Source organism: Miscanthus floridulus, chromosome 8 (genome assembly GCF_019320115.1).
Source record: "Miscanthus floridulus cultivar M001 chromosome 8, ASM1932011v1, whole genome shotgun sequence".
In the NCBI taxonomy this organism is placed as follows: Eukaryota; Viridiplantae; Streptophyta; class Magnoliopsida; order Poales; family Poaceae; genus Miscanthus; species Miscanthus floridulus.
The window spans coordinates 116,518,125-116,537,903 of record NC_089587.1 but is presented as its reverse complement, the minus strand read 5'-3'; the positions used below and the strand labels follow the sequence as shown (position 1 = coordinate 116,537,903).

General features: G+C 48.4%; 2 protein-coding genes across 2 annotated transcripts; one reads left to right on the top strand and one right to left on the bottom strand.

Moving 5' to 3' along the window:
• Nucleotides 1-3,425: 3,425 nt before the first annotated feature.
• On the top strand, nt 3,426-6,544 carry LOC136473355 (protein CHAPERONE-LIKE PROTEIN OF POR1, chloroplastic-like). The gene is made up of 5 exons (XM_066471005.1): nt 3,426-3,576; nt 3,688-3,788; nt 5,113-5,495; nt 5,855-5,931; nt 6,010-6,544. The coding sequence occupies exons 1-5, from the start codon at nt 3,497-3,499 to the stop codon at nt 6,158-6,160; spliced, it is 792 nt and encodes a 263-aa protein (XP_066327102.1). The 5' UTR covers nt 3,426-3,496; the 3' UTR covers nt 6,161-6,544.
• A 129-nt stretch (nt 6,545-6,673) lies between these two features.
• On the bottom strand, nt 6,674-7,963 carry LOC136473354 (probable 2-oxoglutarate-dependent dioxygenase AOP1). Its single transcript, XM_066471004.1, has 3 exons — nt 7,495-7,963; nt 7,042-7,369; nt 6,674-6,962 (listed from the first exon to the last, which is right to left on the bottom strand). The coding sequence occupies exons 1-3, from the start codon at nt 7,848-7,850 to the stop codon at nt 6,717-6,719; spliced, it is 930 nt and encodes a 309-aa protein (XP_066327101.1). The 5' UTR covers nt 7,851-7,963; the 3' UTR covers nt 6,674-6,716.
• Between the last annotated feature and the right edge of the window lie 11,816 nt (nt 7,964-19,779).

Here is a 19,779-nt window from a genome sequence, read left to right as displayed (position 1 = left end):
CTTTCCTTTTATAGTTTGAAGGGAGGACAAGGGTAGTACATGTGCTAACTATACGGCATCGTGCGAACAGAGGCGACGTGTCCGAGCCTTGTAGCCTGTTCCTGTGGCGACGTGGTCGTCGGAGTGGTCCGTCCTTGGAGCACTGGGGCGGCGTGCTGGTCACATCCGATCCTGTGCGTCAGGGGAGCTCCAGGGCTGCCTCGGAGCGGGTGCGGCGGTCAGCGTGCGGGTCGCTGTGGATTGACTGTGCGCGAGGCCGAGGCTCGGTTGGTGCCGAGGCCGAACCGCGGTGGGGGGTCTCGGCAGACGTGAATCCCGAGATAGCCGAGACCCTGGTGTAGAGTGCCGAGGCCCGGAGGGAGTGGTTGATCTGGTACACTGGTTCAGAGGCGATGACGACCCGGGCCAGGCTTCCCATATCGTGTTGTTTTCGGGGCGGGGATCGCGGGGCACAGTGTAGTGCGGGCGCTGATCGTGGGCACAGCGTCAGAATACAGTGACCGGTAATCCCCGCCGTGCCCTGTCTCAGCCGGTATGGTACTGATGCGACCCCATGTCCCATCGGTCACTCCGCGGTGTCGAGCCGTCGTTCGGCTGAGATTGCGGGAGTGGTTGACGCAATAATGGGACATGACATGCTGTCAGGAAGACCGATCGAGGCGGGGGCGACGGGTTATTGTCGAGCCAGCCTCGAGCGATACGGAGAATGACTGTCTCGCTCAAGGCCGGTCGCACGAGGCCTCGGGCGAGACGGAGATTGGGCTCTCTGCCGAGGCCCCTTACGAGAGGCCTCGCGCGAGGTGGAGATTCCGTTAGGGTGTCGAGATCTCCTGTGCGAGGCCTCAGGCGAGGCGGAGAGCCGGCGGGCTTGGTCGGGGCCGGTGGTGAACCCATGGCTTATCTTCTGGCTTTGTCGTTGATGGGATTTAAGTGGCTCTTTTAGTATATGCTCGGGGTACCCCGTTCTATGGTATCCGACACATCGAGGAAAGGGAAAGGAAAGACAACCGTTTTGGACCTGTCTCTCGGAGATGACGTGGTACCTTCCAAACTTGCAACCACTCTGCCTCGTCACTCCAGTCGTTCTGCTCTTTTGGATGCTTGCATGCTTTTAGCTTATAGCTTACCTAATGGCGAATGCCTATCAGCACACAGAACTTAGAGAGAACCCCGGCCCACATGGAAATATCATTAGCAAGTACGTAAGCAAAGTGCTCCGTTAGTAGTTTGGCACAAGATGTCATCGGGCACCCTTTTCTGCCATGCTCTCGAACGTGGACACCTGCACCGAACCACTTCACCGAACTTCAACAAGGAACGTAACACATTGTCATTGCAATTCATAGAATTCACCCAATATATAATGCTCCCTCCGTTCAGATCAATAATTAAAATTATAGGCATCATATATGGTCTGTACAGTATAATTTTGGCTAGTTCTTTTTGTTCTAATATAGGTTTATAGACTAAAGCAAATGTATGTTTTTTATGGAACTAATTTTGAAGGTCGATCCACTCCAATTCTTAAATCTCCCTCCATTCCAAATTATAAGATATTTTAGCTTTTCTAGATAGGTAGCTTTTGTATGCACCTAGATATACACTATGTATAGATATATAGTTAAAGGACGAACGTGTCTAAAAAAGCCAAAGCGTATTATAGTTTAGAATGGAGTAAGTATTGAGGGATAATTGTGCCATTGACCTGGCTTCATATGTCTAATTGTCAATTTTCGGTCCCTATGAAAATGAAGTTGCCCCTAGTTCATGTACAAATTCTCCTTTCTCCTATTTTGTTTGCCCTACTTATACGGACAACAATGTGTTTGTACCAGATTGGTATCACCCACTCATATCCATATCCATCATATTCTTTACCTGCTAAGAAACCCATACCCATGTGCGGGGTGCAATTTTGTGCCCACACCCATGCTCATATGGGTACCAAGTACCCACGAGTACGGTTTCCCATAACCGAGAAGAAATGCACACATGCATTAAACTATGATTATATGAGAAAATAATGGAACTACAAACATGTAACAAAATGTAAACAAAAAATGGCATGTATATGGCACTAGGTGTGCTAGTTGGATCATGTTTTGGAGTACTTAGGTTGGGAAGGCTTTAAATTATAGTTTCATGTCGGGTATATATAACTATGAGTTTATAGGTTTGGGTAGAGCAGAGCCATTCCCGTACCTATATGAACCCAATAGGTAAGGATTTGCCCATTAATATACCCATGGTTTAGTAAGTTAGCCTGCACCCATACCTTAATTTAGAAAAAGCAAGGGAGAAGAGTTGTGGCCTGTGGGAGAGAGGAAAGAGGAAGATGAGGAGAGAAAATGATAAGATGACGATATGCCACATGGTGATTATAGCCAGGCAACTTTGTGAGGAGACCCAAACATTCGATTTCCTACACTTGGCGCCCAACAGCTGACGAAGACAACTCCTATGAGAATAAGATAACCAAGGTCAAAACCAAACAGAGTTGAGGTAACCTGTTGGTAGATTTAGACAATTTTAGTAGACATGCATCTAAATATATAGCCCCTTAGAGCAAGGCCGACGCTAACCACCATGGAGCAGTGGTTTCAGGAGAGGGAGAGGGAGAGAGAGAGAGAGAGAGAGAGAGAGAGAGAGAGAGAGAGAGAGAGAGAGAGAGAGAGAGAGAGAGTATGACATGCTAGCTAAACCAACATGGTACTACGCCTACATCATAGCAGTACGAAACATAGCTGTACGTCTTGGATGCGTCTGGTGTCTTTTGCCCCTCAATTATCCCCTCTCATTCTCTCTTTGACTGTAGTTTTTTTTCCCAAACCACCGGTGCCTTTGCAAGCTTCTCTGCAGTTCTGCAAGCTATCAGTTTTCTACACAGTCTCCTCCATGGTGATTGCTACCGATGTGGCGATATGAAGCCAACGTCCAGAGTGGAGCGTTGGGGACGGCCTCAATGGCCCTACAAGATTGTCCTGCCTCATGCGTTCTCGAACTGACCACATGAATGGCATGACGCTATCGGGTCATTGTTGGTGGATCACCTCGTGTTCACTGCTTATTCTAGACATGCCATTAAAGGTTATGTTAAATTCATTGAAGTTCTGTTCGTTGCACATTCCTAATTTCTCCGTCATGAATATTCTTTTTGAGAAAAAAAATAATAAATTATTTGAAAGATCTCTCCGTTTTTAAGTTGGCGGTATGCATATCTAGCGCACGTTCAAATTATTCAATTTGTAGACCATTTAAGTCCTCCATTAGTGGGCCGAATCAGGGTCATTCTCATGGGTCGGGCCTTAATTCGGTCCATTAAAAATACGACTCGCACCCACGGACCCACCAACCACGCCGCCGGCCACCTTTCTTCCCCTTCCTCCTATCCGATCCCCACCTACTCCGTCTCACGCGGTCACGCCTCTCCTCCTCTCGCCGCCATCGCACCCACCCCTCCATCCCCACCCCACGTCGCGTCGTCACGGCGGCGGAGATGCAGGCCGCCGCCGCCTTCAATCGGGCAGCGTTCACCGCCCGCCCGCTGCATCGCCCCCCAAGGCCCCTCCTTCACCTGTACGCTCGGCTCATTTCCATCCTCTTGAGTCTTGACGTGTTAGCTAGTCAGTTATTAGTTTCCCGCCTTCACGTGCTGATTAGTTCATGTGGCTTTGGTGAATTTTGCAGAGCTGGGGCGGAGGATGCTTTGGCGGGAAGAAGAGGCGCGCCCCTGACACGGCCCCGGTGCTCCGGGAGCCTCTCCGTCGGCGTCAGCAGCTACGGCAGCGGTAAGGACGGAGAAACCGTAGGTTCAGTTAATGCCGTAGCTGCAGTTATTATGCTACCTTGCTTATCTAGGAAGCAAAACTCGGGAGGCATTACAAGTATGCTATAGTTTATCGAATTCAGAATAAATAAACAATCGAACATGATCCTAAAGGAAAGGGAGACACTGAGGCAGAAGGTTTTGATTTGTGTATAATGGCCTGTTACCAAATAACCTTCTTTCAGCCTAAAAGAAGCTTAGTGGTTTTCCCAAGGCAATTGATGTGAACAATTGAGCATGTTGCCTTTTTGTTGACTAAAAACCTGCACAAAGTCTGCAAAAATCGTCTCTTCTGGTCAACTCTATCGTTCTGGGAGATAAGAGAAATGTTGAGACACAATTTGCCCTGTGACATCCACAAATGTTACCACCTTGGGAAACCATAAATCACCTGTGTCCCTGCCCAGTTTGCTTAACTTAGCCCCCCTTATTTTTTTGGTGAATCTGGGAAATGGTTACTGGCTGATAAGAACCGTATCCTTCTGGACTGTCCTGATAAGATCAAACGAGATGGAATCTAGGTACAAAACTTACTTTTCATTTTTTAGATAATTAAACTTACTTTTCATATTGTGAGACTGGGGTTTTACCTGTCTTTGTTTATTGAGGCTATGCAGAAATACCTATAACTTTTCTTTTCTTTTTGCCATTCTTTTGGTCTGCAATTGTTTCTAGGGCCACAGTGTGTTAATACTGAGTTAGTCAATCATGTTTCAGCTCGAAATGATAACTTCAAAAAAGTTTCATTCACTTAGGGACTGTTTGGTTCTTGACCAGAACTGGCCACGCCGCAAGCAGGGCGACCAAAAAGTGTATGCGGCTGTCTTCGTGAATTCAGCATGCCGCAAGTCAGATTGCGAAGCAAACAGAGGCTAATTGTAGGTGCAGTGAGTTCTGGCGTGCTCTGGACATGAACTGAATTACACCCTTAGTTAGAATTCGGAACAAGCATTTTGAATTATGTTTGGGTGTATTTACACTTTGATTGGTGAAGTGAAAATCTTGCAACTGAAGCTGCTTGTCTACCTCCAGTGGAGATATTGAGCTAGCATTTAGCAAAACTTAGCCTGACATGTGATCAATGAACCTTTAATACATGCCCTTAATACTAATTTTCTGTGGCTAACAGATAATTGTCTTTAGGTTTTTCATCATCATGGTTGTTATTTCAGTTAATTTTTTTTAAGCTGGAAGACTCTGTCTTCAGTTTTGTGCTGTTGGTTGTTTTAGTACCAGCATTAGCTACTGTATCTGCAATGCAGTTGACCTATCTATTGCATCTGCAGAGCACACTCCAGTATTTCCAAGACAACAATCATGGGATCCCTACAAGCTTCTTGGTGTTGATCATGATGCATCTGAAGAAGAGGTCCAGAGTGCACGGAATTTTCTTCTAAAACAATATGCTGGATATGAAGAAAGTGAAGAGGCCATTGAAGGTGCTTATGACAAGATAATAATGAATAGCTACTCACACCGTAAGAAATCCAAAATCAATCTGAAAAGCAAGTTAAAAAAGCAAGTTGAAGAATCCCCTTCATGGCTTAAGGCACTGCTTGGATACTTTGAGGTGCCATCACTAGAGATCATTTCAAGGAGATTTGCTTTTTTTGCATTCTTTGCTGGGTGGAGCATTGCAACTTCTGCTGAGACTGGGCCTACCTTTCAGGTATGCCTGGATTCATTTGGATAGCTACTCAAATACTGTTTTAAGTACTGAATTTGTTAAATTTAAGACGTTGCTCTCCCTGCATCATACATGTTCACTGAAGGGCCAAAACTGTATTATTTATGTAAGGTCATAAGTTTGATTGTCATTAAGGTTATGACTTTCTACTGTGTACCTCTTTCTCTAGCGCCTATCCAAAAATCAGGTATTCACAGTAGCTGGAAGATTATCTTTACCCTTTTGTTTTGTGAGAATTAGAATTATGAAACTGGAATCATGTATAAGATGAAGCTTACCACAGTAATCTTTTCAGCTGTAACAAATTTTGGAGGCACGCCATTGACAATTTGCTTTTGCAGCTTGCTCTGTCACTCGTCTCGTGCGAATACTTCCTCAACGAGAAGATGAAGAATCTTGTCAGGGCGTCCACCACAGGGTTAGTGAGCATTTCCACTGGATACTATCTTAGTTGTTATAAGTCATGCCCCAGGTTTTAACTTGTTTATTTTTCCAGGCTCGGAGTCTTTGTGGGTGGTTGGATCTTGGGTTCTTTTCTTGTTCCAGTGATCCCAGCTTTCATCATCCCACCTACATGGTCCCTTGAGCTCCTTACTTCGCTGACGGCTTATGTTTTCATGTTCTTGGGTTGCACTTTCCTCAAGTGAAACTTTGCAACAGTCCCCCAATTTGGAAATTCCTGCTGTCATCACAAAGAAGATTGCTCTTGCTGACATCTCCACTGCAAATCCCAACCTCCTGTTAAGTGGCCCCGCTTCACATTTTTGGTCCGAGAGAGTATGTATGATGATCTATGCGCAACTGTACCTTGTCCCAGGAAGGATGGGCCAGACTTAAGATACATACATTTTCGTCGCTCTTTAGGATCTTACTCAAGTGTAGGCCATAGCTAGTTGATTAATTCCTGTAATCAAACATTGCTGGGAGTCTCATGATTGTAATACCTGTACATGAGTCCCATGATTGTAATCAAACATTGTTGCAGCAATGTAAGCGTTGTGGTGGCATGTTTGTGTTGCTGCTTTCCTATCTGCATGCTCGGAGTGATGGAAGTTTATTCCATTTTATGCGCATATTGCAAGGATTTTTTACATTATTATATATTTTAACAAGACAATTGCGATGGCTATTGAAAAGGGATGAAAGTTGGATTCTTCCGTAGCTGCAGACCTACAGTATGGAACCCTTCTTTGTGGCCACATATCACGCCATGATGGGTTCATCTTTCTCCAATCCATCAGCAGTTCGCCCCATTAGCGCGCTGGAGTACTCCTCGTACCTCACGGGCTCGTACCGCAGAGGCTGGTCACCGTCGACGACGAGCTCGTCCATCGCGCGCACCGTGGCGTTGTCCCTGGACCGGCAACCGAACAGAATCGAGAAGCGCTCGCGGCAGGTCGGCGTCCTGACGCGGTGGAGGCACGCCGGCACCCGCCCGTTCGTGACGACCTGCGCGACGTACGCGACATATCAATCGGGAGATCCTGACTGATCGGAGAAGATAAAGTGTGGATTGATCCGTACATACCCTGAACTGCTCGCCGGCAACGAACGTGACCGTGTCCGGCTCGGGAGGGACGGCGGTCCAGCCCCCGTCCTTGGCCTGCAGCTCGAGGCCTTCCACCTCATGCTGCACGATCCCCGTGACCATGGTGTCGTCGCGGTGCTCTTTCATGGACACGCCGGTCTCCTTGTCCAGGGGCGCGCCGTAGCGCGACAGCCGCACGCCGTGGGTGAGCGACTCGAGGTGGTCGCCGACGCTCTTCTCGTCCCGGACGCCGAGGCCCTCCAGCGTCATCTTCTCCACCATCCGCTCCAGCTTCAGCATGTTCTTGGCAAATGAGACGATCGTGTCACTGGACGGCGGGCGGATCGATCGATACCGTGTGAAATTGCCGTGACAGAAACAACGAGATGCGTTTGAAAATGCTGAAAGATGATGGATGGCATGGAAATGGGCAGGAATCGTGGGTGGTTTTACCGGAATTCCTGGTTGCCCTGCTGCGGCCAGAGAAGGCGGGCGAAGTCGCGGACGCTGCCGGCGTCGGCGGCCTCGGCGACGCGGATGCTCTCCATGGCCATGCCGGGGACCCCACTGATGTAGCCGTTGAACGGCCCCCAGCGGGAGTCGCTCCGCTGCTTGGCCTCCAGCGGGAGCGCGAAGACCTCCGGCATAGCGCGGCAGAACAGCGCCCGCCGGAGCTCCGGGCCGAGCGCGTCGTGCGCGACGATGACGCAGCCGTGCGCTACCATGGACGCGGTCACCGCGGCCCGGGCTTCCTCCCACCCCGGCCTGCCGGGCTCCAGCCCGCGGAGGTCGATCTTCGGGATCTCCATGGACTGCAGGTCTGCAGCTTTGCTGAATCCGCTTTGGTTTAATGTTGCACCTGGATTCGCTCTATTACTATTAGTTATCAGAGGTCAAACAAGTATGAGCACGTGACGTTTTATCCTGCCACCCACCGAATATGTTTGTCACTGTTTTGTTTGTGATAAATGTTTGTCACTGTTACTATTAGTTAGGGAAGTGCCAGTGCTCGGACGGGCACCCAGGTCCGGACGTCCGAATTTTTTATAATTTGGATCTTTTTAAAAAAAATTCTCACAAATAGACCCCTGGCGGAAAGAATTTAGGAAATTGACCCTTAGCTCGGCGCCATTGATGCTGGCGCCGAGCTCCTGGGCACGGTCCATGACCTGCCAGGGGCTCGGCGTCAGTCACTCTGGTGCCGAACTCGGAAATATCTACCGGGCTCGCGCCTTTCCTCTCTTCTTCCTCTCGCGCCCTAGCCCCGCCGATGCCGCCGCCCTTGCCCTCGCCACGGCCGCGCCCGCGCCCGCACCCGCTCCCGCGCCGCGCCACCGCCCCGTGCCGAGCCCGCGCCGCGCCCCTCGCCGCGCCGCGCCTTGGCGTGCTGTAGCACAGCACCGCCCCCCGCGCCGCGCTGTCGCCCGTGATTGGCCGCCGCGCCGCACCGCGATGCCTCCGCCGCCCTCCACCGCCGTCCGCGCCTTGCCCTCCACCGTCGGCCCAAGGCCGCGTCCGTCGAGCCGGACTCGCCGCGCGTAGCCTCGGGCATCCCGCGCTCGCCTCGCGCCACCGCTGTCATCTGCCGCGCCATCGCTGGCCCGGATCTTCGGCCTAACCCACGCCCATCGTCCGCCGACCTGGAAAGGTAAAAATTATGAATATACAATGTACCTACTTAGTTGGTATTTGTTATTTATTAGTTAATGTGATATCTCAGGTAGTTGATTTAGTAAGTGATCTAGTGAGATATATATGTAGATAGATAGAAACATAGACACATAGGCACATAGATATAGTTAGATAGCTACTTAGATATGTAATTACATTTTTAGTTATCTACATATGATCTAGCTATTTAGTGAGTACACTGTAAATATATACGTAGTTATTATATTGATTAGTTTGTAGTTAGAAAGTACTTATTACGTACTATCTATCGTCTAATTTGGACTAAAGGACATGTGTTTCATTACTTGTTTGAATTAGATAGACAACCTAGTGACCATATATCATGGAGGTACCGTTGAAAGCGATCGCTATGGATATATTGAGTTTCTTGACATGCAAAGCGTGCCTATGCTATTCAATGATAGGTCTTCATTTAGTGACATGGTTGCAAGGGCTCAGGAGGAGCTGCATTGCCTTGGAGATGATGGCATTGCAGTTGATGGTGTACTGCACCTAGGTTGTCCTCCGAACATCTTCAGGCGAATGATCTCAATTGGTTGTGCGGATCAGTGGGAGAACTATGTAAGATCGGCTATGAAGAGCCAGCTGCAATGTTTGGACGTGGTTGTGCGTCGGGTGTTAATTGATCCCATCCCTCATGGGTTTACCCCAGCAATGGATCATCAGGCATACATCGACCCTCCCGTTCCGGAACCTTACCTGCCTATGCAGATTGCACCTACGGTTCCCGATGCTCAATTTACCCCCAATGCGGTATTTAGAGATGGTTGACAGACTCATTTTTTCATGGTAGATCCTCCTTATGAGATCCCTTTGACACAGAATCATCCGAGTAAGTGTCTTAACCGCATAGTTTTTAGGAGCTTACCCCGTTCCTTGCATCTATTTATTTTATTCTTTTCTCATTTCTGTAATGATGTTGCAGGAGACATTCCTGAGAATGTGGATGTGCCCCCTATTGCTGTGCAAGTGCACTTTGGAGATGGATTCCGTGGGTCAAATAGTGTTGAAATTATGCATGATTTGGAGCCATATGAGATGGCTAGGGCTCTTGATTCTGATGATGACCACCCTGTTGGAGAGTTGACGGAGAGTGATGTTGAGATGATGAGGTATATCTTTCCCGGTCATCGTGATCCTAGAGTTCACGAGTTCAGCGATCTTGCTCATTCCGATCAGGCGTTTATAGAAGGACATGATGATGAGCTCCTAGAAGCTCCTGAGACCGGTCCTAACATGGTAATTGAGAATGAGAGGGTGTTCAATGACCTTCCTGCTTTGAAGAGGTGGTTGTAGGCTTTTGCAGTGATACGAAAGAGGCCTTGCAGGGTATTGCATTCATATGTGGAGCGCCGTTACACAGTTGTGTGTGATAAGGAACACTGCCCATGGAGGGTTTATGCAAGGAAGCAACAAGTAACCGGAAAATGGAAGATCACAAAAGTTGTCGGGCCACACAATTGTGCTGACCATGAGCTGACACTAAGGCATCGACAGTTGACGTCTACCCTCATTGCCCAAGCAGTTGATGGGAATTTTGCAGGGAGAACCCAACATAAAGGTGAGGGCAATTATTAGGACCGTTGAAGCGTTGTATGGAGGATATGTGATAACTTATGGTAAAGCATGGAGGGCTAAGCAGCGAGCGTGGAAGATGATATATGGGGACTGGAAGGATGGGTATGAGCAGCTGCCAGTTCTTTTCAATGCAATCAAAGCGGTGAATCCAGGCATGCATTATGAGTACATCCCAAAACCTAATGCATGGAAGGATGGGAGGCAGATATTCTTCCGTGCCTTCTGGTGCCCCCTCAGTGTGTCGAGGCCTTTAGGCACTGTCATCCCGTCTTCTCCATTGATGGTACATTCTTGATTGGCAAATACTAGGGCACACTTCTTATAGCCATATCCTAACAACAAGTTGGTTCCTTTGGCATTTGCCTTGGTTAAGAAGGAGAACAATGACAGTTGGGGATGGTTCTTGAGGCTAGTCTGGATACACGTGGTTGGCTCTAGCAGGGAGGTTGGCATCATATCTAATAGGCATCAGGGCATACTTAATGCTGTGCAAGAGCAGATAGAGGGGTATGCACCGTTGCACCATCATTGGTGTACTCGGCACCTTGCCAAGAATCTACTCCAGAAGGATGGTGTCAAGGGTAACTTTGATCTGTTCCAGGAGGCTGCTCGACAGCTTGAGGACAAGTACTTTAAGGAAAAGTTGGAGCAGGTCAGAACCGCATCAAATGCAAAAGGTAGACAATGGCTCACAGGTTTGATGAGGGATTTAGAGAAATGGAAGAGAGCTCACAACGCCGGTGGCTGGAGGTGCAAGTTTCAGTGTAGCAACATGGCAGAGTCATTCAATAAGTTGCTACTGGGGATACGTGGTATGCCCATGAATGCAATCATTCAATTCACCTTCTATAAGCTTGTTGCCTGGTTGAACGATAGACACGCCCATGCATTGCAGTTGCGGAGTGATGGAGAGATATGGGCTCCGAAACCAAAGGCACACATAGAGAAGGCAAGAGAAAGGGATGACACACATGAGGCTGCATGCTTTGACCACGCCATAGGGACTTATCAGGTAGAGCATAGGGGCGGTACAACATCCAACGGTGAGGTCCGAGAGTTGATGATACATGTGATTGTCCTCTAAGATTTCAAATGCACTTGTGGTAAACCAAGGCAATACCACTTTGTATGTTCTCATTTGGTGGCAGCAGCTAGGCATCACAACTATAATATCGAGAGGAGGATACCTCATGAGTTCAGTGTCGACACGCTTGTGAACACATGGAGCCCCTGCTTTATGCCTTTCCAGGACCCCAGAGAGTGGCCTCCATATGATGGGACAAAGTACATTGCGGATCCAGCTTACCGTTGGAATAAACGTGGATCAAGGCAGAGGACGAGGCACATGATGGTTATGGATCAGATACCTAGAAGAACTAGGCATGGGAGAGGAACTCCATGTGTTACTGATCCCGACCAGTACGAGTGCGGTAAGTATGGTAGACTTGGCCACAACTCACGAAGTTGCCATTGGCAGATTAGTGAGGTAGGACTATTGGTTTATATTATTATTTTATATTTGTCGTATTCATATATTTAATTATGCATGTCTCAATTTATGCTTGTATTTGTGTCAATTACTTATACATTTCTAAGTTCATGTTTTATTGTATATTGGAATTCTAATTCATTCACTTTTTTGTAGGATGGAGCAATTTCACCTGCTCGACCCGACATACGAGGCGACCCACCGAGGACATCTCGTTGCGCTGGGGCAGGTAATAATCTATAAGTTTTATTCGTACATGTGTTCATGAAGTAATAGGAGACTATGTTTTATTCAATGCAGGACCTTCCGCACTGTCGACGAAATATGGTTGGTAGTCTACCTAGGGGTATGCCCAAGGTAGTAGATATCGGCAGACAGATGCGCAAGCTACAAACAAGATGGTGACGCAAGATAGACATGAGATTTTAGCCAGGTTCGGCCGTCGTAAAGGCATAATACCTATATCCTGCGTCTGATTGTATTGCTATATGTCAATGAGAGATGTTTTTAGAGGGGTCCCCTGCCCGCCTTATATAGTCTAGGGAGCAGGGTTACAGATCTGGAAACTAATCCTAATCAGTTACAATTGCCATAGGTGGCTAGATAAGGATTCCTATTCTAACCGACCAGGATCTTGTTTGATCTCCAAGTCTGTCTTGACTCCTTGCGCGGGACTCCAAATAGATCGGCCGAACCACGCGTCGTCTTCCAGTGGACTGGTCCCCCTAGACTGGGCCAGCCCAAGCCTAGCCGTAAGGGTATTGGGGTTAATACCCCCATAGCTAGTCCCCGAGCACCATGTATTATGTTGCAACACGCTGTTTGATCTTCTTCGGCTAATGTAGTCTGTCTTCATGTCATCTCCAACTGGCTGAAACATCGACCAAGCAAATACGCTAATATTCTGGTCCGTACAGAGAGCGGTAAACCATGATTATAGCCAAAAATTCTGGTTGTCCGAAGAATGCATGGCGCTCTAAAGAAAAAAGAAAATGATTTCTTTCCTGATCAAGTGTGCCCACTTGTATTTCTAAAAAGAAATGTAAGTGACCCTTGTACAGTAGTTGTTATGGCCAACAGTCAAAGCGTAGGGGTCGATAAAATAAACACATTCACCGCAAGGTGAAGTGTGCCCACTTAGTCCCCGAGCCTGGTAGTAGGTGATGCAAGCACGTGGTGCCAGGGTCTAAAAAGAATTCCCAATTAAGTTGAAAATCCAATCATAATACAAGCGATATGAGATGTACCAGCAGGTGCATCGTACCGATGTAGTCCCCGAGCTTGCTGAAAGGTGAGGTATCAGCCTTGTAGCAAGGTCCAAATAAATGCCTCTCGACTATATATGAGTACAAATCACATGTAGCAGAGGAGAGCTGTCTCTGAGCAATGTTCAGAGAGTGGTCGGTACAGTGACCGAGCACGATAGTGGTCGGGACAATCCCCGTGCACGATGGTGGTCTAGACAGGCCCTGAGCACTACAGTGTCTGGATAGTCCCCGAGCACAATGGTGGTCTAGACAGTCCCCGAGCACAACAGTGGTCTGGACAGTCCTCGAGCACAATGGTGGTCTGGATAGTCCCCGAGCACAACGGTAGTCTGAACAGCCCCTGAGCACGAGAAGTGCGGCGAAAAACCATATGTCACTTGTACTATTATTTTGTGTATTTTTTATTTACTCGCTCTGTCAAATCCAATCTGACACGTCTGGTCAAAAAAGTAGACGGGTATAGCACGTCATAGTGCCTTCTTGTCTTTTCAAGCAAACTGTTACGTGGCACCTGTAAGTAGGTGCGTCAGCGTGGGCCCTCTCACACTGGTAACGAAGAGGCGCATACACTGATAACGAAGAGGTGCATATATTGGCATAGATCTCAAGGCTATGAAAATAACCGTCTGCAGCACGTGCGCACGTCTCCCAAGAATCTCGGGCAGACGAAACGGCAGAACTCTTGGTTAAATACAGTATAGAATTGGAAGTTACTTTTTACTGAACCCCATTACCATTCGCACCCGCAGCCTTCTTCTTCCTCTTGACAACCCTAATACCTCCGAAATCACCACCAATCAATCCTCCATAGTTTCCTCGTTCATCAGCAAGGCCAGATTCATGGCGAAAAGTGACACACAGAAGAAAGCAGGAGTCATGGCGAAGGAGTGGTGGAAATCGAGAAGCAACGAGCAGACCATTGAAGACCTCGTCGCCATGGGAGTACTCCACAACAAGGAGCTTGCAGGATGGCGTGCACTAGAGGGAGAAGGGTACCCCAATCCACAACCAGGTGAGATCGTGGTGTTCAAAGACTTCTTTAAGCGGGGATTTGGGGTTCCGGTACATCCTTTCCTTCAGGGCCTCTATTTGTACTACGAGATTGGGATTTGCAATCTGCATCCCAACTCGATCCTCCTTGTTGCCACCTTCATTCATCTTTGCGAAGCATATGGCGGCTTCTAGCCCCATTTCGAGTTTTTTCGCCATCTCTTCTGTCTGCGGAAGAAAGGAAGCGACGGCTCGAAGATAGCTGGAGGTGTGTACCTCAACCTCCGTGACGGAATGAAGCCCCAGTACCTGCACTACCCATGGAACACGTCGCTTGATGACTGGTTCAAGAAGTGGTTCTACATCCTCGAAGAGCCAAACATGATCACACTGTACGACGCGGGGTTCATTCTGGAGAAGAGGACAAGCTGGTCGGAGAAGCCTGAGCACCTAGAATAGATTCCAGAAATATTTGGGATGATCCCGTGGAAGAAACTAGACGGTCCAAGCGTGGTCGGGAGCTTCATCAGCCGACGGATCTAGCCCTGCCAGAGGAGGGTACATCTCGGCTACGAGTACCAAGGTAGCGCAGACCCAATGAGGACGAGGTAGGAGGTGCTTGACAAGATCGAAGTCAGAGCCAGAATTGGAGAGCTATTTAACTTAGCTGATCCAAATTATGTTAGATTGAGCGACATCGAGCACGCTTTCAAGCTCGCCCAACCTTCCCCAAAGGTAACTCATCTTGCCTTGTACTCGTAGTCTCATATTGTAGTAGAAACTTACTGTGTTATCTCCTATTTGTTTCCCAGATTAATGGTCGAGATAGAGCGACAGTGTTTGTGTCGCCACCCCCTAGTGTAGATTGGCTACAAGTTGCTGACCCAACCACCTAGACCAGCATTGGGGTCGAGGATGTCGACTGGGCCATGCTCGGAGTTGGAGAGGAGGCAGCAGCCAAAGCTGCTGGTAAGCGGCCGGTGGCCAGCAAGCATCGTCAGGCGATCTTTACTTTGTCGGACGATGACATAGAGGAGGGAGAGGATGCATACATCTTTCGACTCATCCCTTGAAAGAGGAGGCAACTGGAGTTGTTGGAGCAGGGTGGCTCCTCCGTGCCGGTGGGACCTACATCGCCGACCACTGCAGCGCGAAGGACAAGCGGCGGAGGGGTCGAGCACCAAGGCCCAGCGGCAGTGCTGGATGTAGAGGGAGATCAGGTGTCACCCGCACAGCACGTGGAGCAAGCACGGTTGAAAAGATGCGCCTTCGCCACATCATTCCGTGCTTCCAACATGTAAGTATTTGTGACCTTAATGTAAGCTAGCAATTTGTATTGAATATGGTTGCCTTCTAAACTTATCTCGGATGTACTAGTTCGGCATCCACCGAAAATCCGGACCAACTAGCCGAGAGCGGCGTGTCTCCGCCATCAATTTCAGAGAAGACTGCCCAGCAGCCGGCCATCGAGGAACCCATAGCAGAAGGTCCGTCGGGGCCCCAGCAAACAAGCGGTCAGACAACAGTCCCTGAGCAGGGGGTCGAGGGAAGAGCCGAGCCAAGCACAAATGCTCCAAGCACTAACCCTACTGAGGGCAACACCTCAGCACCAAGGATAACGGAACAGACTGAGGAGCAGCGGCCGGAGGTGAGAGTATAGAACACATTTGTCGATGCTGCAGCCCGTGGGAAGGCCATAGTGATTGCAGAAGCTGCTAACTCCAGACCAGCACCGATACCCGAAGAAGAGCCCGAAGAGGACGAAGTAGAGGAGGTCCTGGGCCATCCACAGGACAAGCGACAACATGTGTATGTGTCGCGTTGGCAGAACGATCAATGGGTTGTTCATGAGGAAATCCCAGAGGTCGAAGAGACCAAGAAAGTTGAACAAGCGGCGAAATGACTGGTGACGGAGGTCCAGGTATGCCTTGCTTCACCACCTAATTTTGCTGTCTAGTCAAACTTTCTTATCTTTTTGCACACAGGACTTAATGAAGACCGCAAGGTACCATAAGAAATGCTTTGACCAGATCGAGGGGATCACTGCAAGCAATAAAGAGCTGACGGTAGAAGTGGAACGCTTTTGCCACCAACTTGAAGCCGCCAATCATGAGAGGACAGAGCGAGAGTCTCAGAACCAGAACCTGGTCATCCAGCTCAGTAATAAAGAGCAGGAAAGAATAAGTAAGTAGTCACTTTATCACAATGAGTGCATGATAAGTGTTGTTGCGTTGTTGGTAGTAACATCTGTAGTGCAGGCTTAGAAGCCGAAGTGGTCCATCTCCGAGAGGAGAATAGTCGTGCAGTCGTGGAGTGTGATCGCCTGAAGGAGGACAACAGAAAACTAGCGCACGACCAGTCGCAGCTCTAGGACCACATGACCAAGATGAAGGAGGAACTGAAAAGTAAGTTTTCTGAACCCCTTTGCTCACTTTTGTTGCCCGCCTTATCTTGTCGTGGTATGACGTTTTAATAGCTTGTGCGGTTTCAGTTTTAAAAGTCAACGCCAAGAAGCATCTAGAGGCCGTGATAAAAGATCATGACGGCTGGAAGACGCAGTGCCAAGAGATCACCAAGGATCGGGACACATGGAAAAACCAGTGCCAGGAGGTGGCAATGGGCATTTTGCCGGTCCTCAACCTCATCGATCCAGTGCTTACAGAGGACGTGCCAAGGACGCCACAGCTTGGACTGGTCGATAGATGCCGAAAGACATGGGGATGGTTCCAAGAGTTTGTGAAGGAGGTAGGTGAGTACACAGGTGCACATGTGCTAAGCATGGTACGTGCTCACTACCCCTTGATCGATCTCAAGCGCCTAGAAGCTAGATACCCGAAGGAGGTAGATCCAGACAAGGCCGAGGAGCTTCGGATGACCTAGCTGGACTTGTCGGCAAAAATAATTAGCGACATTAACCTATGTGGAGGTGGGACAGTGCCTGTATAGGGTACGGCAGCAACAAGTCAGCTAGAAGCGCCGTCATTTTTAAGCCAACCGTCGAAGCCTGCAGTCTCGACCAGCCAGGCATCGGAGGGGCCATCTTCTTCAGCTCGACCAGTACAAGAGTCCCTAAGACTCGAGCATGGCCAATAGTATAGGCTATAGCTGTAGGAGAAGATGTAGTTGTGTTATTGTAAACTTGGACCTTTTTAGGCAAGCTTGTAATAATGTAACTGTATATCTGCATAAGCTTGTTTGTTTTGTAGAAAACGTATTTAAGCTTGGATCTCATGTTGGTGTAACTAAGTGAGAACATGTTAGCATTCTGTTTAGTTGTACTAGTTTAGTCGACACGTCATCCTGAAAGGTTTGTATGGCCCTGGTTTGCCCTGTGGTCGGAGTGTGAGGTGCATAGCCTGTGCACACGTAGACGCACACAAGTCAAACCAGAGGGGACCTACCGATCACCTGTAGCATAGAGAGTAGATCCCATGCACGCATTAGGAGGAACTAGAGACAGGGCCTGCTCTGAAAACCTGGGAAGGAATGGTGGTCGGTTTTGATTGGTTGAGTTAGAATAACAATAGACTTCGAAGTGACACATTAGAGTGGTCGGAGAAATCATAATGGCTTTATTGAATTAAATCGAAAGTACAAGAGGAGTACATATCTTAGTAGTTAAGCATAGAAATGCCTAAGCTTGTCGATGTGCCATGAATTGGGTACGTCTATACCGTCCAGGTGAGCTAACCTGTAAGACATTGGTTGTGTAACCTCCTTGATCATGAAGGGCCCTTCCCATGGAGTTGCGAGTTTGTGGACACCAGCCTGATTCATCTTCCACTTCAGGACCAGGTCCCCAACCATGAAGAACCGCTCCTTAACATTCTTGTTGTAGTACCTGCGCAAAATAGCAAGGTATTTGGTTGTACATATGCAAGAATCGAGCCGTTTCTCTTTTGCACTATTCACTTCTAGCTCCCGCACTTCATTAGACTTGTCTTCGTTGAAGTTCTCTACCCACGCTGATTTGAAGGCTATATATGCTAGGAGCACTGCCTCAGCACCATAAACCATAAAGTATGGTGATACGCCGGTATTGCGACTGGGCTGGGTTCTGAGGCCCCAGACCACGGCTGGTAACTCTTTGAGCCATCTTCCGAGAGCTTTGTCGTTTTCTCTGTACATCCTCTTCTTAAGTGCGTCCAAGATCATACCATTTGCCCGCTCGACCTGTCCATTAGTTCTAGGGTGCGCCACCGAGACGTATTTTACTACTATGCTCCTTTCATCGTAGAAGTCCCAAAAAGCGTTCTCGGTGAACTGAGTACCCAGATCAGTGATGATGCTGTTGGGTATGCCGAAGCGGTGGATGACCTGGTTGATGAACGTCACAGCCTTTTCTGAAGATGCCTGTACTAGAGGCATGTACTCTATCCACTTAGAAAATTTGTCGATCAGCACAAAGACACATGTAAATTTCCTAGGAGCCGGCTTGAAGGGCCGATCATATCTAGTCCCTAGCATGTGAAGGGCCAAGAGGCTGGTATTGTCTGAATATCATGTGCTGGTATGTGGATTCTCTTGGCGAAGAACTAACAACCCTCACAATGGTGGACTAGCTTCTCTACATCGACTACGGCAGACGGCCAATAGAACCCTGCTCGGAAAGCCTTGCCAACTAGCGTTCTCGAGGCCGCGTGGTTGCCGTAGGAGCCAGAGTGGATTTGGTCCAGAAGATGTTCGCCATGCTCCTAGGTTATACACTTCATCAAGATTTCCTCCTTTGCGTTCTTATGCCACAATTTGCCATTAACGAGTAGATACTGCTTACTACGACGCATCATGCGTTCATTTTCTATCCGATCAGTGTAACCGCTACCATCTATCAGGTACTTGATGAAAGGTACTCTCCAGTTAGGCTCCTTAGTGGTCGGAGGTGGTTCGATGGTGTTTGACGCCGAAACCATAGCCACCAAAAGCTGGTCTGGAGGCTTGTCAACCATGGGATCTTCCTCTTCGATGGAAGACATGAGTAGGTCTTGAACAAATACGCCATGTGGGACTTTAGCTCAGGATGATCCTAACTTTGACAGTGCATCTGCTGCTTGATTTTTGTCCTAGACCACATGTGTGTACTCAATGCCATAGAACTTGCCTTCTAGCTTTCTGATCGATTTGCAGTATGCATCCATCTTTTCGCTAGTCGTATCCCAATCCTTGTTGAGTTGGTTGATGACCAGAGCCGAGTCTCCATAGACATAGAGATGTTTGACACCAAGCTCGACCACAATGCGTAGACCATGCAGGCATGCTTCGTACTCGGCGACGTTATTAGATGTCAGGAAATAAATCCTGAGGATGTATCGGAGCTGCTCCTTGGATGGCGACATGAAAAGGACTCCTGCTCCTGCGCCGTCAATGTTGAGAGAGCCATCAAAGTACATCTTCCAATACTCATCGGGCCCCTAAGAGGCAGGTGTGCTTAAGTCTATCCACTCGACGATGAAATCGACAAGTGCCTAAGACTTGATTGTAGTACGACTTGCAAATTCCAAGGAGAAAGGGCATAGCTCCATTGCCCATTTGACGATGCGCCCGTTCGCATCCTTGTTGCGAATGATGTCTCCCAGAGGGTACTCGGTCATGACCACCACATGATATCCGTCGAAGTAATGTTTCAACTTTTGGGATGTTATCAATATGGCGTAGATCAGTTTCTAGATCTGTGGGTACCTGGTCTTGGATTCATTGAGTACCTCACTGATGAAATAGATTGGT

Bases quoted from the DNA above. Each gene is read 5' to 3' on its own strand.
- LOC136473355 (XM_066471005.1), top strand. From the start codon at position 3,497: ATGCAGGCCGCCGCCGCCTTCAATCGGGCAGCGTTCACCGCCCGCCCG. The intron at 3,577-3,687 runs GTACGCTCGGCT...TGAATTTTGCAG, and splicing joins CCAAGGCCCCTCCTTCACCT to AGCTGGGGCGGAGGATGCTT. The intron at 5,496-5,854 runs GTATGCCTGGAT...TTGCTTTTGCAG, and splicing joins AGACTGGGCCTACCTTTCAG to CTTGCTCTGTCACTCGTCTC.
- LOC136473354 (XM_066471004.1), bottom strand. From the start codon at position 7,850: ATGGAGATCCCGAAGATCGACCTCCGCGGGCTGGAGCCCGGCAGGCCG. The intron at 7,370-7,494 runs GTAAAACCACCC...CCCGCCGTCCAG, and splicing joins CAGGGCAACCAGGAATTCCG to TGACACGATCGTCTCATTTG. The intron at 6,963-7,041 runs GTATGTACGGAT...TACGTCGCGCAG, and splicing joins TTGCCGGCGAGCAGTTCAGG to GTCGTCACGAACGGGCGGGT.